At 47.6% G+C, this 19,901-nt stretch overlaps 1 protein-coding gene across 5 annotated transcripts in view; it reads left to right on the top strand.

The window, feature by feature from the left end:
• The first annotated feature begins 1,320 nt into the window (after positions 1-1,320).
• wdr35 (WD repeat domain 35) overlaps positions 1,321-19,901 on the top strand; it is a 32,620-nt gene continuing 14,039 nt past the window's right edge. The window contains exons 1-19 of one of the 5 annotated variants that reach the window (XM_064303290.1): positions 1,321-1,626; positions 2,317-2,434; positions 4,288-4,359; positions 4,518-4,610; positions 5,530-5,658; positions 6,293-6,426; positions 6,846-7,011; positions 7,424-7,569; positions 7,699-7,824; positions 8,592-8,777; positions 9,211-9,243; positions 9,776-9,836; positions 10,833-10,977; positions 12,027-12,096; positions 12,904-12,957; positions 13,267-13,376; positions 13,819-14,038; positions 14,914-14,994; positions 15,348-15,484. In XM_064303290.1, the coding sequence (XP_064159360.1) occupies positions 1,603-1,626; positions 2,317-2,434; positions 4,288-4,359; positions 4,518-4,610; positions 5,530-5,658; positions 6,293-6,426; positions 6,846-7,011; positions 7,424-7,569; positions 7,699-7,824; positions 8,592-8,777; positions 9,211-9,243; positions 9,776-9,836; positions 10,833-10,977; positions 12,027-12,096; positions 12,904-12,957; positions 13,267-13,376; positions 13,819-14,038; positions 14,914-14,994; positions 15,348-15,484 (2,105 nt within the window). In that variant the 5' untranslated portion in view covers positions 1,321-1,602. Of the gene's footprint in view, positions 1,627-2,316; positions 2,435-4,287; positions 4,360-4,517; positions 4,611-5,529; positions 5,659-6,292; positions 6,427-6,845; positions 7,012-7,423; positions 7,570-7,698; positions 7,825-8,591; positions 8,778-9,210; positions 9,244-9,727; positions 9,837-10,832; positions 10,978-12,026; positions 12,097-12,903; positions 12,958-13,266; positions 13,377-13,818; positions 14,039-14,913; positions 14,995-15,347; positions 15,485-19,901 lie in introns of all 5 variants that reach the window. The other 4 variants (XM_064303263.1, XM_064303279.1, XM_064303270.1 and 1 more) reach the window with 4 other exon arrangements.

Below are 19,901 nucleotides of genomic sequence, written 5' to 3'. Positions count from 1 at the left end.
TATTGGAAAAGTGTATTGTGGTAATAGTTTTTTGTGAATTGAGATCAATAGTTTATTTTACGTGCAGATTTGATTTTATAGAAGGAACAAACAGAGTTGGTGTCAATATTATATGCATCAGTTAAGGACAGGGGAAAGGTGCAAACCGTAATTATTTCACAAGTAGACATGCACAATGATAAGTATCAGGATATAATACAGCAGTTTAAAATGAGTTTATTTTAGCCAGGGATGTATTCACTTTTTGGCTACCCATAGTTAGTTAGTGGGTAACTAACTTACCCATCCAGTACAAAAATATTAGACAATATCTATGGGCTGCACGTAAACTTTTAAAAAAATAATATCAATTATAGCCTATCACCGATACTCACAAGCTTGTGCTCTTATGCTTAATAATTAAGTAAGCAAAGTTAAAATGTCTTGCAATACAAATAAAACGAGCTACATTTTTCCTTCATAAAGTGGCACTTGTGCTCGCCTGATTCTTCCGCGAATATGAAAACTTGGTTGCAGTTTGCATTTTTTTTTACTAAAATAAAAAAATGGTAGCATTGGTATTGCTATTGCCACGCACCATGAAGAATTCGCTGAAATTACAACTTCAGTTTCAAGTCTGTTCTAAGACTGGCGATACTGGTGATAGACTATATTTCAAAGTCCAGTGGCTAATCAGATTATCACACACATGCAGACAATGAAAGTTTTATAGTGGTACTGTAGTATTTAAAAAACGACTTGCAACAGTCACAGGTACATAGAAGCATTTACAGTCCCCAACAGAAGATACGTGGTTACTCTGAGTCAATAATCTTCTTATGAAAAAAAAAAGAAATAATCTTATTATTTTATTATATAATTCATTTACTGTTTAGAACAAAATCTCCTCTACTCAGGCTGATTTATATTGCTTACATTTCACATAATCTTTAAAATGTATAGTTGGGTTTAAACATGAAATTCCATGTTTTATGCAAGCTAACTGTAATGTGAACTACACATGCCGCCCTGCCAAGGCGTAACTCTTTGATAATCCCAATTATAGGTCGCATTTAATCCATGAATGGTCAAGCATCGCTCCATACTGCTTCCCCATATAGGCCCCTAATGTTCATAATCTTAATATTCTGTTATTTCTGAATGTTAAAAAAATCTCCCCTCCGTTTCTGAAATACATTTCCATGATCACAACAGCATTAAAAAAAACCCCAAACCCTACGATAAATTATGCGCCCACAGACACAAACGCTTACCACCAGCCGCAAGTGACATCACAAAAACTACAAGCACAGACTACAGAGACCATTGGCCATGGGACAGGAAGTAAGCATTAACCACCCTGTATTCCGGTTTGTGGTTACCAGGGCACCGAGGAAACAGCAGCTTCTGCAAACGAAACGTATCCATGCACAACTAAAGCTAGTGGATAATACATGGCCCTAAAACTATATGGTCAGATACAATTGGTAAAAATACGTTATATAAAATTGGTTTATGTGCATATTATTTTAGAAAGTTCGCTTTAGTTTGCTAGCTTGTAGCTAGCCAGCAAGCAACCATAGTTGGAACCAAATCTCAGTTCTATTTAACGCTGCTGGAAATATGTTTATTTATCTCAGTAAAAAGGTAAGATTGCACAAAATGACTTGAGTCCTTTTTTCAAAAGCGACCTGCGTCTGGCTACGCGGTGTATTAGCTATAGGAACGTATTTTATTTCTGTTTGTTGAAAATTGTCAGCGCTTGCAGCAAATCATTGCTCAATTAGCTAGATAAGGGAATACACTGCTAGGCTAAATAACTAAATAACAAATTACAGTTATACTGTACTGTAACGTTGGCTAACTAGCATGCTAATCGTGCATCTCGTTGGAATGCCAAGCTAGCGGGCCAACTAGCATGCAAAATAGACGCACTGAATATCCGTAACACTTTACCTTGCTGGGCAGTAACGTTATCTAATGAAAGCCAGAAAAATACCTGACGCTAGCTTGCCCGTTTGTTAAGTCTAAAAAAAAAATTACAAACATATCGTTAGCTTTTCACTACACTGTAAAATAAAACGGCAATAATGTTGATATCAGTCGGTTGTTTTTCTACAATATAACTGGTTATTAAGAAGTCTATACCATAGAACTTAATTATAGAAATAGGAGCATAGTTGTGACTAGCGTTATATCGTTTTATGTTGTCAAGTGAAATTACACATCATTTTATGGCTAGATGAAGTTGGATTAAAGTTGAACAGTTCTCGGATTTGCTCAGGTGGAAGCTAGCCATTTTCTGTGTGAGTTGACCAGCTGAGCGACTTGTTGCAGATTGCCATCCCTAACAACATACGGCTGAAATGCGTTTCCTGGAACAAGGACCAAGGATTCATAGCATGTGGCGGGGAGGACGGGCTCCTCAAAGTCCTGAAGTTGGACACACAGACCGGTAACCAGTCCCGATACACTTACTTACCTACTTTGAACCTTAAAATCCATTACTTTCCTCAATAAACTATTACAGGAGCTGCACATACAGGCCATTTTACATGCATAAAAACCAGAATGTGTGGAAACATCTATTGGTATAAAAGCATACCCAAAGCAAATTCATAGGCAGTTAATAGTTAGCCTTTCAGCGATGTTAATGTTGTAGTATTTATCGGTGGCAAAATATGATATTAAAGGCAAAGCAATGAGGCAAAGGAAAATGATTTGCCCTTGCATGGCATCATTGGATGGCACCATTTTAAAAAATGAGCATCGTACATCAGCTACATGATGTGATGGTCCTGAAAGACCTGGCAAAAGCACAAAATAATGGCAATAAGAAAAAAAAACTATATGTTTTGAAGATACTGCATCACAGTGATACGTGGGGCTATTTTGTGCCACTGTCAATGTTCTGGTATGGCCAGAAGTCTAGAACATTTTTGGTTTTAACCCAAAAGAGCTCAAACCAAGAAATCTGAATAAGGTGGCAAAATCCTGCAAAGTGGGCACCCTTCAAAATATCTCCACAAAACACTGTGGTGCAGCTTGTAGTGCTCAGCAGTGTAGCAAACGTGCATAAAATAAACCAAAAATTTTTCCACGGTTAATCTCCTTTAACTGCCTGTCTGAATTAAGTGACTTTTGGAGGGAAACCCAGTGACTTCCTGCTCCAGCAACACCACCTCCCTCTCTTATGTAACAGTCCCTGCTCTTTTGAAAATTGTGTTTTCTACTCCGTGCTCCTCAGCCACGCTCATGTGATGAAGATTTATGACACGCATCACACATTGTGATGTAACAAATAAAGTCTGGGAATCCGTAAGTCTCCAAAACCTCTAATCACGGTGTGGGGGGGGGGGGGCCCTGGTGCTTAGACAGCGGAACGGTGGTGTAGGGAGCAGGGTGGCACCGCTCTCTGTACAGGGAGAGCTCTGGCCCCAACAGCCTTGGGGGGGGGGGGGGGGAGGACTGAGTCACACGCTGTGCCTCTTTAAAAATGTCTTAGTCCCAGCTGATTGCACATGGGTGGAGAGCTTGAGGAGGACTAAAGCAGATGTTTTAATAGCTGCACTTTGATGGGAGCTTAGACTTTAAGCGGCAATATAAATTTACCTCTGGTCCCCGTCAGATTGATTATGCTACTGCAAGCGGAAATGCTGTACTGGGATGTTGCTAAGAATTCTCATGTCTCAGTTACAGTACTGCAACTCCTTGAGACAATTTCTGAGAGTGAGTTTTCTCATGAAGGTGTGCAGCCTATCTATCAGAGTGCTTGTCTCCCAAAATATGAAAGGCGCACCTGCATACCAATGATATAATAAATAGAATTTTATCACACTGCCAGGAAGGCAGCAGGGCATGTGCTGTGCTGTGCACACTGTCCATGAAGGTTTGACTGAAGCATTACTTTTAAGTTTCAGGATTTATTTCTTAATATTTCAGTACCATTACAGTATTACCTGGGGTTTGATAAAAATTGAAAAGGCAGTAATATTTCATTTTCTCTGCATATCTTTAGGTGTAGAACAGGGCTCTGCAATCCTATCTGTAAAGGGCCGGTGTGGGTGCAGGTTTTTTATTTTAGCTCAGCGCTAAGACACCTGGTTCTACTTATCTAGGTCTCGGCTGCAGAATATGATTAGTTAATTAGTTAAACGAGGTGTCATAGTGCTGGGCTAAAGCTAGAACCTGTACCCACACCGGCCTGTTTCGGATAAGATCGGACACCCCTGGTATAGAATAGGAGCCTCCTCCTCTGCAGCCTGTACACACATTTGTAGGCTGACTGTGTCGTATGCGTTTTCACAGATGATGCTAAGCTCAAAGGACTCGCAGCCCCTAGCAACCTGTCGATGAATCAGACGCTGGAAGGCCACAGCGGTAAGTTACGTGGTGTCCTTATGGGGACTTTGTGTTCGGTTGCACCAAGCTGTTAATGTGCTGTTTCAGAGCTATGGATCTCTTGAGGTAGTGCTGAAGCATAAACTTTCTTTATTTCCTGTCTGTGTGTTTATGTTGTGTGTGTATATGTGGCACAGGGGCAGTCCAGGTCGTGACTTGGAACGAACAGTACCAGAAGCTCACCACCAGTGACCAGAATGGGCTCATCATCGTTTGGATGCTGTACAAAGGTGCAGAGAGGGCAGAGATGGGAACTGTAGCCCACAGAGCCTGACTGTGTCGTTATTTGAACCAATAGGGTTCATTGTAGTTAAATTTTGGACCAATCACAATCCATAGCTATATCACTTATGATATGGAGGGCCCCTTAGCAGATACTATGCCTGTATTTTTCCATTCACATGAGGGTTCATGGGTGCTTACGTAGCGCTAGTGAAGATGTTATGTAGTCCAATGGCTTCTGTGAACAATTTGTTTCACCCACATGTTGGAGTCTTCAGTAAAAGCATTTAGAGCTTAAATTTATGTTGACAGTTGTCAACAAAAACATTGTTGCGGTTGTATTTGGCCTCCGTGCCATCTTAGCTCATATATTGCCAGAGAGGTGTCGGTTTTACCCCCGGCACGACACCTAACCCCGATCGCTCCCGGCAGGCTGTCTGGCGCCTTTCTTGGCTGCCTTGTTGGCCGTTCGTGTGTGACTCTGTGTGTGAATGGGTGAGTGAGAGGCATTCATTGTAAGGCCCTTTGTGCAGTAGTTTCTGGAAAATGCGCTATGTAGATGAAGTCCATTTATCATTACCAGAACCAGAATTCTTTCCTGAAAAATTGGGTTGACCGCTCGGCCCGTTCAGTGCAGGGGGTTGCCGGAGACTGGAATGTCCAAACGGCTGTAATACATTATCTTAGATTGCGCGGGTTTCAGCAGACGAAAACTCAGATACCTTCTCACATTTTACGGGAAGCTTTTGTACATCGCTGGTCTGTTCGTGCCCCTGATCGAGCTGAAACCCGAAACGGATTTCTGTACGGAATAGAAAATGCGTCTGCGGCGGCCGGGTCGCGGCGAAACGGCGTGTAGTGTGCGGTGGGCGTTTGGGGGACTCGGTGGGCTTTCGCTCACCTGAACTCCTGTGTTGGTGTGCAAAGGCTCGTGGTACGAGGAGATGATCAACAACCGGAACAAGTCGGTGGTGAGGAGCATGAGCTGGAACGCGGACGGCCAGAAGATCTGCATCGTGTACGAGGACGGGGCGGTCATCGTGGGGTCCGTGGACGGTGAGTAGCGGACGGTTCCTCACCTCGCGTGACCAAGCGACCTTTGCTTGTCCCAAGCCGTGTCTTTCTGCACACGTAGAAAAGCACGGCTTTGCAGTTTGTGATGTTGTGACGGTTGCCAGAGCAACCACATGTTCATAACTTTGACTAGCAATTAAAAGCAAGAATTATGCATTTTTCTTCACAAACCAAGTTTCAACTCATCTGACTCTTCAAACTGAGTTTGTGAATAAAAAATGGGTTTACTTGGCCAAATTAAGGACAAATGTTGATTGAATACAGGTCAATGTCTGTATCAGGGAGCAAGTTTAATTGTGAGGCTGTGGATTTGTCTGTACCTTTTCCACTTTTTAAAGTCAAGTCAAAGTTTATTTGTATAGCACATTTACAACAACCACAGTTGACCAAAGTGCTGAACAGACTTAAAATACCAAAAAACAAATATAAAAGTAGATAAAAATAAGAATAAAAGGAAGCAATAAACATAGTAATAAAATAATTACGTCTTAATCTCGAGACTCTTATTTTGTGCAGTGTGTTTAATGTAATCCAAAGTAACTAGTGAACAAACGGGTGTGAGAATGTTTTTGGCTCGGGGTGTCTCTGACGCCTGTCTGTGGTTGGTGCCTCCCAGGGAACAGGATCTGGGGGAAGGAGCTGAAGGGCATTCAGCTGGCCCATGTGGCCTGGTCACCCGACAGCAAGATCCTGCTCTTCGGCATGGCCAACGGTGAAATACACATCTACGACAACCAGGGCAACTTCATCGTGAGCATTTCTTCCTCGCTTTGTTACGATATCAACGATATAGCTGATTGTCCAGGGAATTGAAACCACATTGCTCAGTCAGCTGTATAAGAAGGAGTTATTGAGAGAAGCCACAGCTGGTTCTACGTCTGGAGTGTCAAACTCCTGTCCTGGCGGTCTGCGGTGTCTGCTGGTTTTTTGTGGTTTCCTGTCAGTCAACAGCTTTGGAGACAAGGTGCGTTGAATATTCAGCTCAGCAATGGCTTAAATTAAGCATTTAATCTGGGGAAGCACACTGCAAACCAGCTGCACACTGCAGCCCTCCAGGATTTGAGTTTCGAGATCTCCCCGTCCTACGTACTTCCTGTCCTGAAGGCTAGAGCTTGCGGTTCTTTTGCGTTCTTTATCGAATGCCGCCTCGCGGTCGTCGTGTGTTGCAGATGAAGATGGCGGTGAGCTGCCTGGTGAACGTCACCGGGGTGGTGAGCATCTCGGGGATCCACTGGTACCCTGGGACGGAGGGCTACGTGGAGCCCGACTGCCCCTGCCTGGCCATCTGCTTCGACAACGGGAGGTGTCAGATCATGCGCTATGAGAACGATGAGAGTGAGTATGGGGGGGGGTCCGTTAAATCATCTGGGACAGTCAGCTCCCCAAACCACGCTCCCACACCACTGTCCCAACCCCCTCCTGCCCTGTCAGCCACATATCTAACACTACCTGATTAATATTGCTATTACTTATTAATAACTCCTGTTATTACTATAGTAACTGTAATAGCATCTTGAATTATTACAAAGTAATGCTACTGCTACTACTATTACTTCTACTAACAACTGCTGTCCGATGATCATATCCTCAATGCTATTGGGCATTGTTCATGAACTGAGTGGGATCGTATTTAAAACTTCTCAAATACGCGAACTATTGTAAACGTAACCATTCATTTTACACATTGTATAAATGCAAGTATGCAAGTACGGAGTGGCTAATGGCTAACGTTTTGGCCGCGGCGCAGACCCGGTACTGATCGACACCGGCATGAACGTGGCCAGCATCCAGTGGAACCAGAGCGGCAGCGTTCTGGCCGTCGCTGGCTCGCAGAAAGCCATCGCCATGGACAAAGACGTCAACGTGGTGCAGTTCTACACCCCCTTCGGAGAGGTAAGAACCGTCCAATCCCCGGGCGGGAAGCATAATACTGTGCAATTGCAGGCAGGTGGTATTATGTGATGTCACAGGTCTTCTTCTGTGGTTTAGTCTGCTGTGATTTCCTCGTTCTACTTCTCGCAGCATTTGCGGACCCTAAAGGTTCCTGGGAAACAGATGACCGCGGTATCCTGGGAAGGTGGAGGACTGAGAATCGGCCTGGCCGTGGACTCGTTCATCTACTTTGCCAACATCCGTCCGGATTACAAGGTGAAGAGCTCGAACCCTGACAGCGGGCACCGTGCCCCTTTGTGTATCAACATGGTGCCAGTTACACTGGTCCCTTTATGGAGGAGCACCCCAGTATTAGAGAATAAACAGCCACTCAGCTGATCTGATGAATTCCGCTGAGCACAGTTTTGTCAGTGTGGATGACTCACATGTGCAGTGTGTGTGTGTGTCTGCGTTGTGCTGGCGGTGTATGGGATGTGAGGTCATCGTTAGCCAGTGTGCGTCCCTCTCGTGGCTGAAGTGCGTTCTCTGTAGACGCGCCGTGTGTGGACGGCCCTCCGGCTTCTCGCAGCATGTCGTGGGCAGTCTAAGAGCTGCTCTGTCTAAAGGCAGTCGAGTTGGGATCCGCGGGACCGCCGGTGCAGAGGTGGCAGAATAGAATAAGCTTTTAAAGATAACACTGATGGGTCTCAGAGCTCACTGGGTGGCATGGCCTGCCCCTCCTGAGCTCTGGGGGTGGGTCAGGGTGCGGCAAGCAGGTAGTACCAGTTAGTTAGACCCGCTTCAGGTGATAGTGATCTCTCTCCTTCTCTCCCTCTCTCTCTCTCCCTTTCTCTCTTTCTCACTCCATCTCCCTTTTCTCCTCTTCCTCCCTTCCTCTTCCCTCCCTCTCTCTCTCTCTCTCTCTCTCTCTCTCTCTCTCTCTCTCTCTTTCTCCTTTCTCTCTCTCTGTCTCTCTGTCTCTTCCTCCCTCTCTCTCTCCCTCTCTCCCTCTCTCTCCCTCCCTCCCCCCCCCCCACTCACAGTGGGGGTACTGCTCTAACACGGTGGTGTATGCCTACACGCGCCCGGACCGGTTGGAGTACTGCGTGGTCTTCTGGGACACGAAGAACAACGAGAAGTTTGTGAAATACGTGAGGAGCCTCCTGTCCATCACCACCTGCGGGGACTTCTGTATCCTGGCAACCAAGGCGGACGACTCGCACCCCCAGGTAAACCAGCCCTCCCTCCCCCCCTGCTTCCTGCTACCCTCCCCCCGCAGTGCCCCTTCTGACCCCAAAAGAACATCTGCCTAATGAGAAAAGGACTGGCAGGAAATCCCGCCTCTCCTCTCTCAGAGCTTGACCAACTTTACTGCTGATTGGCTGCAGGAATCCTTGATTTCCCTGCCCACCTCGTTTCCCCTGGTTGTCACAGCCAATGAGAAATCAGTTCCCATTGTCTGTGACAGAAGTGAATTCATTCATTTCAAGAAATTGAGAAAAGTGCTGAAAAAAGAAATGTAGGAAGGGATGTAAAAGCGAGCCAATCGTTCTGTCTTTGGAGTTCACAGTGAGTTCTGTTGTTGGGGGGGGGGGGTGGGGGGGGCGTGGTTTCAGAGCTAACGTGTCTCTCGATGTGTCCGTTTAATTCACCGCTGCGCAGGAAGACGCCGAGGCGGACGCGGTAGCGGCGACGGTACGGTACTTCCTGCTGAGGTCACTTCCTCTGTGCCCCGCGAATGCGTGTGCTTCAGTCTGTTTGCTGTTGTGGTGTATTTAAGGTGTTTAACCCTTTGAAGAGTAGGGATTTCGGAATGCTTTTACAAATAAATTCTCAGTCAGTGTTCTAGAACTCCACTGCTTTCAGTCACCAGCCGTGATTGTGACATCAGCATTAGAATGTTCCAGCAGTGATTGTGACATCAGCATTGGAATGTTCCAGCAGTGATTGTGACATCAGCATTAGAATGTTCCAGCAGTGATTGTGACATCAGCATTAGAATGTTCAGTTAAGAGCATTCTAATCACATATTTGCGATCTTGCACTTCAAAGGGTTAAAATGCTCTCGTGACGTGCAGTGCTTTCGTTCCTGAAGCTGCGTTAAAACGTGTTGTGGAGGTTCTGCTGTCTTGTTCCTGGACTCATTGTTGCAATTTGTTGCGTCTTGTGTCTGTTAAAGCAGAAACGTCAGTCACATGACCCTGCCGTGTCTTCCCGCCTCCTGCAGTACGTGCTGGTGCTGTGCAACTCCATCGGGACGCCGCTGGACTCCAAGTACATCGACATCGGTGAGTGACGCTGGGGACGGCGGGACGCGGGGGGTTTCTGGGGCCCTGGGACGGTGCGGTCGAGCGTGTTCGACGTTAAAGCTGAGCCCTCACCCCTCACCCTCCTGCTACCTCCCCCACCCCCCTCACCCACACACACACACAGGCAGCCGAAAGGCAAACACCATTAGCACGGGGGTGGGGGGGGGGGGGGGGGGTCTGTTTGGGTTTTGCGTTCTTCAAAGGGCCGTCGCGGTCTCGCCCCCGTTCCCTCGCCAACAGTCGCGCCTTTCATGGGCCTGCGCCGCGTCCGCGCGAACGTTTCCGAGGCATTCCGTAAAATTCCTGCCCCGTCGGGCGAGCCGCTCGTACAGCGTGTCCCGCTGCCTCTGTCTGAGGAGTCTGCAGGCAGAGCACTCTCTGGCCTTAACCCTTTGAAGAGAAGTGTTTTTAAAATGTTTTTTTTTTTTTTCCAAAAGTCTAAGTCAGTGTTCTAGAACTCCAGTGCTTTCAGTTACCGGTAGCGACTGTTACATCAGCACTAGAATGTTTGTTTTGCAGAACAGTGTTAGTTGTACTGTTCTAATGGCATATTTATGATTATGATAATACCTCAAAGGGTTGAAGGTCTGGAAACCCACATGTTGCAGGACGCTGAACGTGACAGAGTACGTAAGAAAAGTGTCTTCAGTTCTGTGGCCTCTTTTTTCCCCGTGGAATGGTTGGTTATTTTATATATGTTACGGGAAAAGAATTTGAAAGGCAAACGTTCCTTTTAAAGAAAGAGAGATATTTCGCATGGATGGGTCTGCCTCTCTTTCCCCCGTGGGGGGGGCTCTCGGTGTTTTGTCATTAAAGGATATTGAGAACGCCACTGATCCAGAACTTTCCGTCAGCTCAGAAAAAAATGCATCCCCTGTCGCTCAAGACCCCCCCCCCCCCCCCCTAGTTACGCAAAAGTTTTGGTTTGTATCGTTAACCGTCCTTTTCACGGTGTGGTGTGTGTCCCCCCCGCAGACCCGCTGTTCGTTACCATGACGAGGACGCACGTCATCGCCGCGTCCAAGGAGGCCTTCTACACCTGGCAGTACCGCGTGGCCAAGAAGCTCACCGCCCTGGAGATCAACCAGGTGGCCAAGACCAGGAAGGAGGGCCGGGAGAGGTGAGAGAGTGGGGCGCACGGGGGGGGGGGTTCTGGGGGGGCGCGGCGGGGGGTCGTCGGGGGCAGTATCACGCCTCCATGACTCATCCATCAGGGAGGAAGACGATGAGGTCACCGCTCTGTGTCACCCGGGTGATTTATCACACGTTCTTTCACTCTTGTTGTGTCTCAATTTTTAAAGCCCTCCCAAATACTTCCAGTGCCCTGAGTTTTGTTAAGGCGGTTTTGTTTTGTTGCTTTTTAACTAAGAATCAGTTTTTCAGCTGGACATTTGATGGACCCTGTAAGGGTGAAAATGCACTCTTTTCTGTTTAAAACATGATATGTTCTAATATGCCAGTATTAGTAAGTATAAAGTGAGACTGGCAGGAAATGATTTGTGGACATGTCAGTCATAGCTAAGTCACATCAAAGCCAATCAGATGTTCAGTGGCTAAACTGATTGGGAATCTGCCTCTCTTTGTTGTAAACTATCTGGATTTTTGAATAATTAATGGTGCGGCTGACATGCACAAATTAGCTTATCGCTCATTGTATGCAAGCAAAATTCCCTTCGGAGCAATAAAGGTTTTCATTCATTCATTAATTCATTCATTCATCCATTCATTCATACCCCTACTGAACCCCGCTACCGTCCTACCCGTTTTAGAGAGCGCCCTCGCTCTCTCTCCGATGAGACTGCAATCACGTTAATGTTGACCCCGCTGTGCGCTGGGTTTCTCCTTCAGTCCGTTCTTTTCCCCGCATCGTTATTTGTTATTAAGACTTGGACGTGTGAGGTCATGTTACTGCCGTGTGCTGAGTCAGTGTGAGGTGAGTCTGTAGGCATGGAAACCTAACGGAAAAGGACCGTCTGGTGGTGGGTCACACCTGAGGGTGGACAAGAGTCAGGACCCCCCTGATTGTCTATTACCGTCTGGTGGTGGGTCACACCTGAGGGTGGACAAGAGTCAGGACCCCCCTGATTGTCTATTATCTTCTCTTTCTTTTCCTCTCTCTCTGTCTCTGTGTGTCTCTCTCTGTGTCTCTCTCTCTCTCTCTCTCTCTAGGGTTTACCACATCGATGACACTCCCTCTGGAGTGGGTGAAGGAACGCTGGACTTCGGCAAAGCCTTCACTGTGAGTGGACTGCTGCAGTGAGAGAAATCCCAGTGCGTCCCCGAGAGGACAGGAAGTCCCTGTCAGCATCAGGGGCGGGGCCAAGGGGTATAGCAGGAAAAGGGACAGGGTTAAGGAAATATGACTGGGAAAGGGGCGGACCTAAGGGGTATAATGGGGAATGGGGCGGAGCTAAGAGTGTAACGGTGTATAACAGGGAAAGGGGCGGAGCTAAGGGTGTATAACAGGGGAAAGGGGCGGAGCTAAGGGGGTATAACAGGGGAAAGAGGCGGAGCTAAGTGGGTATAACTGGGAAGGCTTTCCCGGGCACTAGCAGGTACAGGGGGCCCTTAGTGGTGGAAGATTGCATGCGTCCCTGTGCCCCAGGTCATTTCTAGACCCGGCCCTGGTGAGCATCCGTAGCCTGAGTGAAACCGCACGCGTTGGGTCAGGTTGTGGCGATCCGGTGTGAGGTGCTCCTTCTGGTTTGGCTGGTTCTCGTTACGCAGAGCGCGCACCTTTCGTATGTGGTTTTCACCTGGCTGACAGTACACCTCAGTGGCACAAAAGGGCACAGAGGGGCCCAAGCTTTGGCTCTTCGTTCATGTGTGTGGTCTTGCGGCTTACGAGAGTGAGCGCGACACCAATTACAGCCCCCCTGGAAACACACTGCCGGCTTCCTCCCATGACAAGATCACACAGTCAGAGTGCCGGTATTCCACCCGAAGACAGGGGAACAAAGATTTCTTTTTTTTTTGTTTGTGGAATCTTTGCAGACTTTGTTAGCATTTTGTGTGTTTGTTTTGCTTATGTATTTATTTATCCCAGGGAACCAGAGATCCGATATGCTGCGTTACAGCTACGGACAAGACTCTTATTGTGGTACGTATTTGACCGTGTTTGGGACGCTGCCGGTAGCGTGGCTAAGTCTGTGACTGTCAGCCTGTCCTTGTGTTAGTGTTGTTTTGTAGCCTCACCTCATGTTTATTTATGTTTTTTGTAATGACTGCCTGTATTATTAACCTTGACAGAAAGTATATTTATGTCTAATCAGTGATCAGTTTGTCAAACTGTTTTCTAAGGCCCTCCTGATTAGCCTTATTAAACTGACAGTTGGGCAGGAGGGATAAGTGTGTACTTGGTGTTTGTAGAGGTGCCATTTTGTGCCCCCTGTGCTCTTGGCGTTTTTAGGCCCGAGAGTCTGGCACCATTCAGAGGTACAGCCTGCCCAACATCGGGCTGGTGCAGAAATACTCCCTCAGCTACAGGGCCTACCAGCTCTCGCTCAACTGCAGCTCCAGGTACGATCCGGCCGCGCTCTCCACGTTTTATTAGCATGTTAGCATGTTTTATTAGCATGCTAGCTCTGTGTGTTCTCTTAGCTTTGTCACACATTTTATTAGCATGCTAGCACGTTTTATTAGCATGCTAGCTCTGTGTGTTCTCTTAGCTTTGTCACACATTTTATTAGCATGCTAGCACGTTTTATTAGCATGTTAGATCTGTGTGACCCCTCAGCTCCGTTACGTGTTTTATTAGCATGTTATGTTTAGCTAATTTAGCCTGAATTATTTAGCTTGATTAATTAGATTTTGATGGCTAATTTTGCCAGATTGTTATCCCATATGTAGCTTGATTCATTAGATTTTGATGGCTAGTTTAGCTTGATTATTACCCCATATTTAGCTTGACTCATTAGATATTTATCCGCTAATTTAGCCACTTTTTTTTTTTTTCCTCCAGTCGTTTAGCCATCATAGACATCACCGGGGTGCTGACCTTCTTCGACCTGGAGCCGCGGTCGGTGGGGGACAGCTCGGGGGAACAGGCGGCGGGGGCGGGGGACCCGCTCAAGTTCGAGCGCAAGGACGTGTGGGACATGAAGTGGGCCAACGACAACCCGGACCTGTTCGCCATGATGGAGAAGACCAGGATGTACGTGTTCCGGAACCTGGACCCGGAGGTGAGGGGGCGGCTCCGAGGCGCCAGCATTCCGCTCAGACCGGCGGCGTGTGCTTGGACACGCCCCCCGTGGGCTGTGATTGGTGCGTCACCTCCGGCACCTGACCGCACCTCACTGCAAACACGCCGCTGGAAGAGCGCTTCGTTCGTTCGCCCCCGTGAGCACGCTGAGGTCCTCATAAACGATCAGCGCACATAGCGCCTGCCGGATATATTTACTTTGTGTCCGAATTCATGAATTAATTAAGAATTGCATTTATATATCACTTTTTTTTCCGAACGGTCAAAGTGCTTTACGGTGATGAGTGGGATCTCACCTCACCCACCACCAGTGTGCAGCACCTGCCTGGGTGATGCACAGCAGCTATTTTGTGCCAGAACGCTCACACACACACACACACACATTAGCTAATTAGCTTTAGCATTTCTGTTAAAAGTCCCCTCCTGAGTCCGAAATAAAAGCTGATGTAAAAGCGTTGTAGAAAGCGAGAGATTATCTTATGGCTGTTTTTGCTGAATGTCTTTGAACGTCCGGTGCGGTCAGTATTTGACCACATTAAACACGGCCTTTACCTTGTGACCGTGCTCGTGGATGTAATCTGTGTTGCGTGACTCTTGATCAGTTCTTCATTCTGTTCTGGAGGTATTTTCCTTTTATGAAATCACATCCACTGCCCTCCAGTGCTTTTGAAGAGTTGTCCAAATGAGGACATTTTCTCTGACTCGCTGTGTGTGGGATTGTGGTGACTGTAGTGCCTCAGGATGCCATGTGCGTTTGAGACTGTAAAATCTCTCTTATGCAAGAGCGGCGTTTTTACGTGCTAGTGTGTTTAGAGCAGCTCTTAGGCCACCTTTTCCTCTATTTCACCCATCCAGGAACCCATCCAGACGTCTGGATATATATGCAACTTCGAAGACCTGGAAATAAAGTCTGTTCTATTGGATGAAATCTTGAAGGTAACAGTTAGTATGATAATAGTAATGGTGTAGTAATAGTACTTTACAGTAGTTTTGCACATAGCGGTTATCACAGTCATAGTAAAATGTTATATCCGTTTTAAACAATTAATAATGTAATTCTGTTGTGTTTTCATGTATTATCAATGAGTAATTTTGCATCTCTTGAGACAACATGGTAAAAACAAATAGTCGTAAATTATTATATAGCGTTTAATAGAAATATTATGTTTTACATTAATAAATTTAAGACAGTAAAGCGTAATATCTTACTAATTGTCAGAAAGTGTGAGATATACAGGTGTAATGTGCTTTGAGATCAGTTGGTCCTTTTATGACCCCTCCCCTTCCAGGACCCTGACAGACCCAATAAGGACTACCTCATTAACTTTGAGATCCGGTCTCTGCGGGACAGCCGGGCCCTGATAGAGAAAGTGGGGATCGAGGACGCCTCCCAGTTCATCGAGGATAACCCGCACCCCAGACTCTGGTAAACACGCCCGCGTTACCTGCACAGGTAGTCCCTGGTACTGGCACTGGTAGTCTCCCATTACCTGCACAGGTAGTCCCTGTTACTGACTCAGGTAGCCCCCGTTACCTGCACAGGTAGACCCTGGTACTGGCACTGGTAGTCTCCCATTACCTGCACAGGTAGCCCCTGTTACTGGCACAGGTAGTCTCCCATTACCTGCACAGGTAGTCTCAGTTACTTGCACAGGTGCGCTCCCTGTCTGGGATACCACCGTGATTCAAGTGGCCACATTAGCAGCAACAGTGAGAAATATGAGTTTGTGATTCAGACTCGGAGAGAGAGACTCGGGGAGGAGGGAGAGACTCGGGGAGGAGGGAGCCCCGCAGCAGACGTCTGAGACGGACCGAAGCGCGTGGTCGTCTCACGCAGACGAATAAACAGACGGGTCACGGTTCACATACGGCGAACTCGCCCACCCACGCGCACCTGACCGCACGGGGTGGGGGGGGTTGAGGGGGGGGGGGGGGGGGGCGGGGGGTGGCGTGGCGGTGACAGATGTGTTTGTCCAAGCGCACAGCGAGCGGAAAAAGCAGGGGGAGGCCAACGAGAACGAGCGTCGGCGGGTTTATGGTCCGTTCGATGACGACGGGGACGAAGACGATGACGAAGGTGACGTGGGTGACGACGAAAGCGATTACGCCGGAGAGGAGAAGGGGGCCGTCGGAAACCTCCGTGCGGCGTGTCCCGTGCGTCACTGACCGGCTAGGGTCTGAAGAAACGTCGAATTTTACCGCCAAACTCTGTACCCCATGGGCTGAATGTCAAACACGCGGGACGGTCTGAAATGCGCGTGTGTTTTTTTTGTCTATGTGTAGTTTATGTGTGACGTTAGCGTAGATCAGGCATGTCAAACTCAGTTTGGCTCTGGGGCCGGATCCAGACTTTCTGTTCTCAGGTGGGCCGGATCAGTAAAAGAATGTCAACTCCAAATATTTAGCTTTGTTTTTCAGTACTATGCTTTACATATTATAATCACGGATGACAAGGGATCTTTTCTAAGCACAACACATTTATTCACAAACAATGGAAAAAAAAAATGATTTCATGTTAGGCGGTGAATGTGTTAACAACTGGTTTATTTTAACAGTTAAGTGAATGCAGTTTTACACCTGAACCCACTCACCACACTAAACAAACTCAAGTGGGAGCTATGAAAAAAATATTTTCGCCTTAATTGTCATACTGCTTTGAAATAAATAAAAAAAGAAATACAAAATAAAAGTTATAGCAGTGCATGGGCAATAAGATTAGACTACATCAGATCAAACTACTAGGCTGGGCCTACTGAAGCTGAGAATATACTGCACAATATTAATTGTCTTTAATATGAAACCAGATTAATCTTATTTTTAATGATCTGTATTCATGAGTGCAAACAAATTTCGTGTCATCACACTTTTTTTCTCTCTCACTGCACTCCTGCAGTCTACTTGCTGCTGCTGGCTCCTGAAACTTGGGATCTTTTTGCCTTCACAAGTGTATCGATATTAGGTGTCAAATCCTGAGTAGCAGCACATTTAACAATGTCATTCAAGTGTTTATTTGTTAACCTTGAGCGCTGCTTTGTTTTATTATTGTTCATTACGGAGAACACCTGTTCACAAAGATAAGTAGTCCCAAACATGGATAGAACCTTTGCAGCCATGGCTGTTAATTTGGGGTAACCTGGCACGAGATATTGATAAAACGTATCCAATCCCACGGACCCAAATTTATCCTTCATAGCGGAATCGCACTGCAAGTCAATAAGCTCGAGTTGAATGTCAGCTGGCATATCAGAAGGCTTCACTGTAAATGGCGAGCGAAAAAAGCCAAATTTGTTCTCAAGTTCACTGAATACCTGAAACCTCTGCTCAAACTCTCGCAGCAAATCTGTTATGTTGTCTTTATATTTTTCCAAATCATTATCGGGACGGTCCGGTGCCTCCGGACGCACAGCTGTGAGACAAGAGAAATGCGCCTGTCAAGTCACTTGAGTTCTGTCACCCGATCTGCGACAGTGTTCCTCGTTAGACTAATATTGGCAAAGGCAGGTCGCTTTTCAGGGCACACGACTTCTGCAGCCTTCAGCATGCATGTTTTTACAAACTCCCCATCAGAAAATGGCTTGGATGCCTGCACCAGCTCGTTGGCAATAATGTAGCTGGCTCTTACAGCCCCATCAGCGATATCGCGGCTGCGCGTAAAAGTAGACTGCTGTTTCTTCAGACCAGCCACCAATTTGTTTATCTCGTCTTTCCTTATTTGTCCTTTCAAGTGGTCATACTTGTCTTTATGATGAGTCTCATAGTGGCGCCGAATATTAAACTCTTTGAACACTGCAACTTGCTGATTACATACCAAGCACACTGGTTTTGCATTCACTTCTGTGAATAAATAATTCTCAGTCCATTTTTCCTTGAAAACTCTGCACTCCGTGTCCACTTTTCTTTTTTTTGACAGTGCCATTTTGGGAAGGGTGTGTTGACCGATAACTTGTTTAGTAGTGGTGAATTGTGAAGCAAGATTGCCGGTTTATTTTTAGTACTAACTCGTGTCAATGCCGCATGCTGGACGTGAGCTCTTTTACACATTTACTGCCCTCCCGCGGCCGGAGGGAGCATTTGGTTTGTATTTATTTTTAAAAATCATAACTTTTGATAGAAATGAGCTAGAGACTCGCTTCTTTTTTTTACATACTCAGAAATTTATGCCGGGCCGGATTAAATCATCCAACGGGCCGGGTCCGGCTCGCGGGCCGTATGTTTGACATGCCTGGCGTAGATGATAGAGGAAGCGCCGGTGCGCTGAGCAGGCCGCTGCTTCTGCGGCTGCCCTTGGCGGGTTGGCGGGTTGGCGGGTCGGTGGGTTGGCGGGTTGGCGGGTCGCGGGAATTTACGGCGCTGTTTATCCGAGCGCGGCGGTTGATTGATGGCCACCGCTCCCGGGAGGCCGGCGATGGATTTGAGCTCCCCGTGTCAGTTCTCACAGCACACCACGGAATTCGGGGGTTTGTGAAAGCGCCTCGGTGGAGTCCTGCGGCTGCGGTCCAGAATGGGGGGGGGGGCGTGGGGTGGTGGGGGGGGGGGGGTGACCTTTAGCGCTTCTCAAAAACGTGCCAAACGAAGGAGAAACCATAGCCCCAACCCGCCGGAGAGCGGCAGCTGGATGTGCTGGTCGCACATTCCCACGGGCTCTTCCGCGTTTGAGATGGATGCTCTGTGTCCGGGACACACATGAATGATATCTATAGGCTGAGGGGGTCGGGGTGGGGGGATGGGGGGGAGGGGAACCGGCCCGGTTCGGTAATAAGGTGCCGATAAGTCCCTCAGGTCTGATCTATCGCGCTGAACCTGGAGGAACACCCCTGGAATGTCACGCCCACGGGATAATGTGGGAAAGAGGGCCTTTCTGTGAAAGAGCGGCGAGCGGCTGTAATATCGCACGGCCGCCGGGGCATAAATCTTCCTGCGGAACGCCGAGGGCTTCGCCGGCCGCTTGAGCTGAAAGGGGGCTTGTGCTGCCTTCAGACTTCAAAATTCGGAACGGCGTGAAAAAAGCGTTTTGGGCTCGGCTGTCGTACGGTGTGGGGGTGTCTGGGATCGCGAAGGCCTTTCGGGGGGTGGGGGATGGGCATCCCAGAGAGAGGAATTTGGACGCGCTCGGGCCCGGTCACGCACGGCAAGCCGGGGGGGGTCGAAGGTCAGGGGTCTGGAATCCTGACGGTCCACATGACCCCCCCCCACCCCTTGTTCCCTTTTCAGGGTTTTCCACGCCGTCGAGTTTGCAAACGGCTCGTAAAAAACCAGAGAACGCCGCTTCTGCTCACGCTCGGTCCGCGTCACCGCCGCCCGGAGCAGCCCGGAGCGGCGGGCTCTGTTGACTGTCAGAAATAAACCTGCTCTCCCTCTCTCACATTCGGGGATGTACGTGTCTGGCCCAGGCTCCTGGTGAGTAATGGCCGAGGGGCTGGAATTCCCATGTGTGCTCGTGCCCAGTTCTTGCTTTGTGTTTAGCACAAGCAGGAACTGCTCCAAACTGAGGCCGTTATGGATGCGGTAATGCAGTTCTTGGCTTTATATCACTTTACCGTCAGAAACTCGCTCTCTGACTTGATTGCCTGGATTACCTGTAAAGCAGTCCCAGTCAAAGTCACGGTTGTTGAGTTCGTACAGGGCCTGTTGAATTGTGTGGAATGATTGTGACAGCGGTCGGTTGTGTGACCGGTTACAAACATATTGCAATCAATATCTTTTCAGATATAGAGTGTTATTTAATGTGTACCACTTGGTTTTTATGGATTTTTTCCCAATTCTGAATGCCCTGATGCATTTCATTTTTATCAATGCTTAACCGGTACTATCGCTGCTCTCGCCCTGCCCCCCTCCCGGCCCCC

This window comes from Anguilla rostrata, chromosome 1 (genome assembly GCF_018555375.3).
Source record: "Anguilla rostrata isolate EN2019 chromosome 1, ASM1855537v3, whole genome shotgun sequence".
NCBI lineage: Eukaryota > Metazoa > Chordata > Actinopteri > Anguilliformes > Anguillidae > Anguilla > Anguilla rostrata.
The sequence above is the reverse complement of the archived record's forward strand: the minus strand, read 5'-3'. Positions and strand labels throughout refer to the sequence as shown.